This window comes from Pteropus alecto, unplaced genomic scaffold (assembly GCF_000325575.1).
Source record: "Pteropus alecto unplaced genomic scaffold, ASM32557v1 scaffold146, whole genome shotgun sequence".
Taxonomy (NCBI): Eukaryota; Metazoa; Chordata; class Mammalia; order Chiroptera; family Pteropodidae; genus Pteropus; species Pteropus alecto.
Window position 1 is genome coordinate 31,998,513 of NW_006442107.1, and position 8,750 is coordinate 32,007,262.

General features: G+C 45.0%; 1 protein-coding gene across 1 annotated transcript in view; it reads left to right on the forward strand.

Moving 5' to 3' along the window:
• Nucleotides 1–5,012, forward strand: part of PTPRM (protein tyrosine phosphatase, receptor type M) — a 705,638-nt gene extending 700,626 nt beyond the window's left edge. The window contains exon 31 of the mRNA XM_006920073.3: nucleotides 4,385–5,012. Within this exon, the coding sequence (XP_006920135.2) occupies nucleotides 4,385–4,438 (54 nt within the window). The 3' untranslated portion in view covers nucleotides 4,439–5,012. The remainder of the gene's footprint in view (nucleotides 1–4,384) is intronic.
• Nucleotides 5,013–8,750: the final 3,738 nt, after the last annotated feature.

The following is an 8,750-nucleotide window of genomic DNA, read 5'->3' on the forward strand; positions in this document are numbered from 1 at the left end:
CAGCAGGATAAACAGGTCTCTATTTCCTGCCCCATTGGCTATCACGTCCAAGCCCACCTCCCCTCCTTCTGCTCAGACCAGACCCCTGCCGGTATCTCCCCTCCTATAATGTAGTGCTGGCCTCCCAGGTTCAGCCCACTCTCCTCTTCAGTGCACCAAATAGAATACACCGTACAAGTTGTACGCTATAAGGCCTGCGGTCCTTCCCCTTGTGCATACGGTACAATGCATCTACTGTGTGTATAAACTGCTCCTCTAGAGTGCTGCTCGTAAACTTGCATGAAATTTACAGACCATTTGAAAGGTGGGTTGTTTTGGGGTGTTTTGGGGTGAGGATGTAGGTGTGTGGAGGTGTAGGTGTGTGAGCGTAGTGGGGTGTGCGTGTGCAGGGATATGGGTGAGTGTAGGTGTGTGTGTAGGTGGAGGGGCGTGCACATGTTGGAGTGGAGGGTGTAGGACTCAAGTGGGGACTCAGGGATGTGCACCCACCACCAGCTGTGGCTGGAGCTCTAAGGTGGCATTCCACTTTCCTTGGGCCTGGCCCTGCTGCTGCCACACTGCCCCTGAGGCTCAGAGCCCTGGAGGAGCAGCCCCTGCCATCCACTCTCCCTAAGTCTTCCCGTGGTCAGTCTCCTTGCATCTTAAGGAAGCATTTGGAGTAACCTCTGCTAACGCCCTGTGCCCACCCCCTGCCCCAGACTCTGATCTCCTTGAAGCAAGGGCTGGCCACCCACCTCAGCACCAGCAGAGCTTCTGGCTCCAAGGAGGTACCTGGTAAATATTTGTTGATTGGTTGGACATTTCCTCTCTGCACCCAGACCCATGTCCATCTGCAGCTGCTCCTGGCTGCCCTCTGGAATCTGGGGAAGGCTTTGGCTACACGCCAATGGGTCTGAGTAGGAAACCAGGCACAGATCGTGCATGGGGCTTTGAGGGAAGAAGGTTCTCCAAGCATTTTTAAAAATATAGATGAAAGTGATAACCCATTCCATCCATTGTTAGAGACACACAGCTGTCTTGTCGAGGGGTGTCCTTTGCACGGTGGCTGGTCACCCAGTGTGGCCTAACTGGAAACATTGAACCCAACAGTCCCATCTATAATAATTGGCACATGGGGACCATTTCACCCTCCTGGTAGGGGCCTCAGGCAAGATCTTTTCCATACTGAAGATTCTTCCAGCACAGGATCTGGCTGACACTATGAAACTTGTCTTGGTTTCAAAACGCAGGTGTGCCAGAGAGGGAAGCTCTACTGCAGGTGAGCCATGAAGACTCCTCTTTGAATCTTCTCAGGCAGGTGACATGGGGTGTGTGAAGTGCCAGACTACCTGTCAGGCCGCCAGTTCCTCGGACACAGGCAGCATGTGCCGACAGAGGCACAACCTGAGCTCCTAGAGAGGCTCCCAAAGCCACCTGCTGGGGCTGTGGCCTTGACACCCTCACTGAGTGAGCAGGGACTTTCAAAGTAAAACCTCGCTTTTAGGTGCCCTTTTAGATTTCACTTTCTCTGTCTTTGTGGGAACGAGAGGTGTGGTCTAGAGTGAAAGTAGGGTCGGGGCCTTGGGAGGATAGCGGGTCACGCTAGTTACCATCCTACACAAGGATGAGCCCTGCTCACATCACTTCCTCATGCCCAAAGCCAGCTGATCTCCCTCAGATCGGGAGAGCTTGGAACCAAGGCATGATTTTTTCTTGTTTTTTTTTTTTCCTTGGGTTTTTTTTTTTTTTTTTTTTTTTTTTTTTTGCCCCCGAAGCACAGAGATTGCTCGTGTGGCTTAATTATACAATTCAAAACCAAGTGAGTTGAGAGGAAACCACAGTGATAGGCCTGTACCTGGTGATGAAGTGTAATCAGTTTCCAACGTAGGAAGATTTCAGGCATTTCCGAGGTGCATGGGGGAAGGGATGCGACAATTTATGATTATCCTTCTCATTCCTCTTCTTTTTCTGATTCAGAAACCAGTCATCACAGAATGGCACCTTGTTTAGGAGAGATAAGATGAGAGAGAATTCATTTTGAAAATTATAGCCATGCCCACGACCTCATTGCCTTCCAGCATAGCAGCCCCTTGGCAGCAAGGCCTGAGACACCCCTGGTGCTTCCTTGACTGTGTTGTGGCCTGAGGCCAGCAGCCACATTTCCCGCTAAATGGAATTTTAACATTTTCATATGTTAAAAGGATGGTTCGTAGTAGGCACTGAAATTAGTTGCACAATTAGGTTTGTACCAAATCATGTTTATCCAATAAAGAATTGGATTTCCATGAAAAAAAAGTCTCTGTGATGCACACACATACACAAAAGAGAAATGATTGAAATACTTCATAAGCAATATGTCATCTCAGTGATCTGACAACATCAGAATTTTGAAATTCAAGTGATTTATTTTAACTTTTCTGAAAATAAAAGTGTCAAATTCTGAAGTAAAAAAAATTCTGGAATGCGAGTGAGAAAGTTTTTGTGCAGACATTATCTTCAGTTCTCTTGGGCATATACCCATGAGTGGAATTTTTGGGTTATAGGGAAAACTATTTAACCTTTTGAGGAACTGCCAGACTGTTTTCCAAAGCGGCTGTACCATTTTACATTTCCACCAGCAATGGATGAGGGTTCCAGTTTCTCCACATCCTCACCAACACTTGTTATTGTCTGTCTCTATTTGTTTTAGCCATCCTGGCAGATGTTCCTGCTATTGGTGTCTGAGCTTGTGGCACCCTCCATATATTGAAACGATCTTTCTGTTTTCACCTCTAGATTATAAGCTTATCTGAGGACTGAGGCTGTATCTTAAAACCCCTAGTATCTAGCATTAAGTGTTTATTGGCTTGAATCAAATGCTGCTAAACCCTTTGTCATCATTTCCATGTAGGACCAACATTTGACTCCCCCCAACTATATGTCAGATTCTGTGCCAAAGACTGCTTGCTGTGTTATACACAAACAGATAAACTACGACTCTTCTCTTCAAATAAATAGGTTAGAGTAGTGAGGCATTTAGAGAATGAATAATAAGTGAAGAAAAGGAAATCAGGAGGCACATATCCAAAAAAAGAAAAAAGGAGAAATTTACTTTTAATTAATTTGGCAAACCTAAAGTAAAAGATCTGACTCCTTGGTTGTGGCCCTTGTGTTTGGTGGGGAGACAAAGGTGCTGACTCTCACACTCACGGAAGCTTGTCTCTTACTTGGTGGGAAGAGAGCCTCACAGTTGCCGAGCCTCTCTGCCCCAGACACTGGGCTGCTGCCAGGTGGCAGATGGAGATGTCTTCAACCCCTTTGTCCCTCTGGTTGCTTTGGAGGCCACACCCAGGTGAGCATCCATTAGCACAGTGCACAAACACATGCAGAATGCCCTCCCCTGCCACCTGCAACCCCCCTGGGTGGACCGGACTTCACAAGGGGCTTGCTCGGGCCCAGGTTCATAATATGAGAAATCTGCTCAAGAAAAATGAAGTCACTGCCTGATTAAAAACTGGTATGTATTTCCTAGAGAGTATAACACATTTCCTCTCTGTGCCTCTGCCTGGAATGCCTGTTTTAACCCCAGTAAGGGTTACCATATATTATATCATTCAAAGCAGGACCCTTTTGAAAGTGAAAGTATACTACTTATACTTATGCCAGGACAAAGGCACAAACCAGTTTTGTTCTGAGGAAACCAAGGCACATTACCACCTACTCCAACTCCCCCCGTTTGTTCTCTCTCTCCCGTTATTTGCTACCTCTTTTCAGATCTTCCTTAAGAAGTTCCACTCTCTTTTTCACCTCACCCATATTGGAGGACCATTCGTGGACCCTGCTCAGCTCTGCCTCATGGGTTGTCTTGGGTTACTTGTCTCATCCTTCTTGTTAGAACATGGACTTCTCCAAGTCAGGGACAAGGTCAAGGTGCTTGGTGCTTAAAAATTTCTCATAAAATGGAGGAAACCCTGCTGACCAAAAATCAAAAGTAAAGCGGGGCCAAGAGTGAAGCCACATATATTTCCAGAGGGCCTTATATGAGTAGTTCATGAAAGCATTTCCTCCAGCCCTCATTATTTATCCTTATACCTCTTGATTTTCAAATATTTTGTTCTCAGGATATTGACCTACAGGTAAACATATACGTGTGGACAAATGTGTGTGTGTGTGTTCCAGTTGTCTAAAACTTTCCAGAAATTCTACTGAATGTAGCTATCAAAATACCTTTCTTCAGACCTTGCGGGGAATATCTACAAACAATGGGTACGTTTGTAGTTCAGAACCATGACTCTGATTCAACTCGGAATCAAATCTTTCCCACTGTGATTTCTTCCAATTAAACCCCTAATCTGGCACGATCGCTTTAATAGAAACAGCATTTAGATATTATAGAGCTGACATATTTCTCCCTTTTGTTTTCCAGGATCAGTACAAGTTCTGCTATGAAGTGGCCCTGGAATACTTGAATTCTGGCTGACAGCATCACAGCTCTGCAAACGAACCCTTTCATCCCACAAAGCCAAGATGTTCCATGGCATTTGTGTAGATGAGATCAAGACTTCTCAATATGCTTACTTTGCTTTGCATAATTGGCTCTTTTTAAGAGCCCAAGAAAGTGTATAAAACTGCTTGCACTGCCCAATTCCCAGTAAAGCTGCTGCTGACAGAAACACACACACAGCACACAGTTGTCCAGTGCTATATCCCTGGACAGCACTTGTTAGAGCAGCGTAGATGTCTGGTAAATTGAAGAGCACAATTATATTCTTATGAAGGAATTTGTACCTTTGGGGTATTATTTTGTGGCCCGTGAATCTTTGTTATTGTTACATCCGAGTGTACATTTTTGTTCTGTGGAGAATGCTACCTGGCATTATGATAATATATTATTTTAGTTAATATTTGTATTTTAACATGTTGCATAATATAAGTTTATGTAGCTTTCCAAGACTAACAGGTAAATGTATAATGAACAAAGATATGTTGTATGAGTTGTTGTTTCTATCAGATTTGTATTGTTTCCGAGGGAAAAGCTTGAGAGGAATTCAGTTCAAAAATGCAAAGCTCAACCATCAGAACCACAGATCCAAAGCTTTTCCATTTGTTTATATTGTAAATATTTTTGATTTCATCAAATTATTTATTCATTAAAAGAAATTTTTGTGAAGCACAGTGAGTGACAATCATTTTTATTAAGCTCAGGAAACAATTTACTGTATCACGTTACTATGTCTGAATTCTCAACTTAATAAATAAAGACCGGTGACCAGTTGTGGTTAATTTCTAGTGTCCCAGTGTCCAGGCAGTGGAGGCAGCTCTGGTCATTCTGGGTCACTGGCAGAGAGATTGCACCTGGGGTCTATTGGCCTGGAACAGATGGAGTTGAAATTTTTGAGACAGAACTTTTGTCAGTAAGAAACCTAGGCCCATCCTGGTGCCGAAGAAACACAAGCCACAAAGTCTGCCTAGGCAGTGAATTCTCCTCTGGTGGGCAGGCTGTTACAGAGAGCACTGGGCGGGACAGCCAGGCAGTGATGTTCTGACACATGGGAGCCACCTTCTCTTTCTTTCACCTCAGTCAGCAGGGGTATATCTGTCCTCGCCAAGTCTCATTCAATCCCAAAACGCTGAGAACACTTTTAAAAGGGTTATAGGGTCAGAGTGTATTTAAGCAGCACACAAAGCTAAACAGTTCCTAGAGAGGGAAATCACGACAGGCCGGCCTGCTCTGCTCTCTTGAGGGCTCTGCCTGACCGCTGAAGAAGGGTGCTATGCCATGGACTTATAAAATGAGTTTAAATTGAGTTCCACACTATGTTGAATGATGGAGACAAACCTTTATCAAACACCAATTCTGTGCTGGGTGCTTTCCCAAGTGGCAGCAGATCCTCCCTGAGACAGTATGATCTGGGTACAGTTACAGAGCCATCTTACAGCTAGAGAGGATCTGATTAGAAGAGATTAGGTAACTCGTCCAAAGTCATCCCAGCTGGTCAGTGCCAAATGCCTCCAGGGGCCAGGAGGTGGACAACAGCAAAAGCACAGGTACCCTTGTTACAATGCGGGGTGCAGGAAATACCACTCCTGCTAAGATAGGGAGACAGGCCTATCACCTACTCTGGAAAGGCTCAGGGGTGGTGGTATTCCTGCCCTTTTTGGAGATCTTGGTGACCAAAGATGCCAAGAGTGGAGGTTGTCAATCAAGGGGACTGAAATCTACATCTGCACCTTAGGCACCACTTCGTTCTGCTGAGTGTACAGCCACACCTCCCTGACCGATGTCAGTTTCCCAGCCCCGCCCCCTTCCCTACAGCCCTGACCTATGTCAGCTTCCCAGCCCCGATCCCTTCCCAGAGTGAGTGGAACTCCTCACACGCCCAGGAATTGCTGGCCAGCTCTGAGCTGAATCTACACAAAATAATTTGTGGCTCAGGTTCCTCCAGGACAGGCCTCTCACCATCCTCACCCAGTTCTCTTTGATAAGCTCCTAAAACATTAAAAACTGCTACTGAGAACCTCTTTGTAGGGATGAATGCATACGAAAGATCTCATCATTGCATGCCCCTTAGGCGCCCCCAGTTCTCCTCTACACAGTCATGGCTCTGTTCTTCATTTCCTTAGCTGGGGTAAAAAAAGAAGCCATTTTAGCATACTGTTGAAGTGACCTTGAGTCTGACAATGCAGCCCATTTCCTAGTCAATCTCTATATTATCAACCACTCCCATCTCACATTGAAGCCAATAGTTTCCTCTCGGCTTTTGGATCTCTTGGATTTTTATTTCTTTCACGTGGTTTCACCTCTTAGCAGAAATGATGATAGAAGAGAAGTGACATTTTGTGGCTTTTTCTGATTTTTCACGAGGCCTTGCAGCATGATTGAGATTCTCATTACTTTCAATACACAGAGAAACTCTCTGCCCCTTGCAAACAAAAGAAACTGATCTCTTGGTTTAGTGTCTCTTCCATTTTCTCTCAGTTCTCTGGGTTCCCCTCCATTGCGGCATCCTCAACCTCCCAGACACTTCCATGCCCATGACTGCTGTGAAAACCGAATAATCCTGTCCCCTGACTTCCTGACATAATCCTGCTCAAGGACAACTTCTTAACAGTATTTTATTTGAGTGCTATGATGGATTCACAATATGTCAATTTGGAGGTCACTGAACTACCTATCCCAGGATTCCACTCTCTCTGTATTTCTGGTAGGTGGACCCCCAGAGGTCATTTTATGCAAGATATAGAGTCAAAAGGAAGTGGCAGCTATATGATTTTTACACTCAGAAGGTGGTCAGCTATGGGCCCAGTTGCTGCCCATGCCAACAAGGCGAGCTACCAGGACGACATGTGTGAGCTGCCCACTAGTGTTCTCCTCAGTCTCCAGCTCCTGTTCACAATCTAGATCCAAACTCACATCTAAAACATAGGTTTTGTCAAGACATTCAATTTCAGGTGTCAAAATCAGTATTAGTTATCTACTACTAAATAACAAATTGCCCCAAATTTTAAATGCTAAAAACACCTATAAGAATTTATTATTGCATGCAGTTTCTATGGGTCAAAAATTCGGGAGTGGCTTAGCTAGATGATTCTGGCTTAATGGCCATTTATGCAGTGACTGTCAAAATGTTAGGTCAGGGCTGCCATCATCTGAGACTGTGGCTGGAGAATATACTTCCAAGATGACTTACTTAAACGCCTGTCAGGTTGGTGCCAGAAGTTGGCAATAGGGCTCATTTCCTGCCAGTGTGAACCTCTCCAGCCACTTAAGTGTCCTCATAGCATGATAGCTGACTTCTCTCAGAGATTCTAGAAGGAACAAGGCAGAAGCCACCATTTTTTTAAGACCTAACCCTTAGAAGATATACTCTGTCATTTCCACAACATCCTATTGGTTACAAAAGTCATTTCTATTTAATGTGGGAGGAAATACACAATGGACACTATGAGGAGAAAGAAAGATGGCTGCAGTCAGGCTCCCTCCCGACACCGTTAGCAACTTCCAAGAGGAAGTGACTCAGCACTTCTCCCCTTATGGAACCATGTGCCGTGTGAGCATGTGCGGGCTTCTGTAACTTGGTAGTATGCCACTATTGTTTAACTTGTGTATAACAAGGCATTACCGCCCCGCGAGGCTAGCTGTGCCCTTGCTGGAATAAAGAGCTATGTTACAGTTGCCTACGGCTCCCCACATTTTCTTCCAACTGCCCAAGCCTTGTACCCCTTACCTTGGAACCTCAAATCTGCAGCAACACAGACATATGATTAGTGGCCATCATAGTTACCACCTGCCACCTGCTTCGGACCTCTCACATCACCTGGCACCTCAGTTTGTACAGGTTGATCAGCTGGAACATATCACATCCTACCCCTGAATGCTTAGCCTATCAGTCAAGGATCACTCCTCTCCTATGTTATCCTCGCCATCCTGCTATACATTTTTATCCTACCAGCTTCTGTTGACTTTACCACCAGTCATTTTTACTCTGCCCTAAGGAACATTTGTTCAGTTGTAAATTAACCTCCCCCACAGCCTTGATTAATATAAGGCTCTCTTTCTCCTATTCCCAAGGAAATGGCCTCCCCTGAAACTCTCTCAAGAGGAGATAACTCATTCTTCTACATTCCAAATAGTTCCTCAGTTTCAAGGACTGCCTTTCATACTTTGTTAGAGCTAACTGATGGCCATGCCCTGCAGCTTGTCATCTTGAACTGCCTCACCTCTGTAATCTTAAATAAACATGCCCAATTCTGACCCCAACTTTTTCAGCTGCTATCTTTCACTTTGCCTT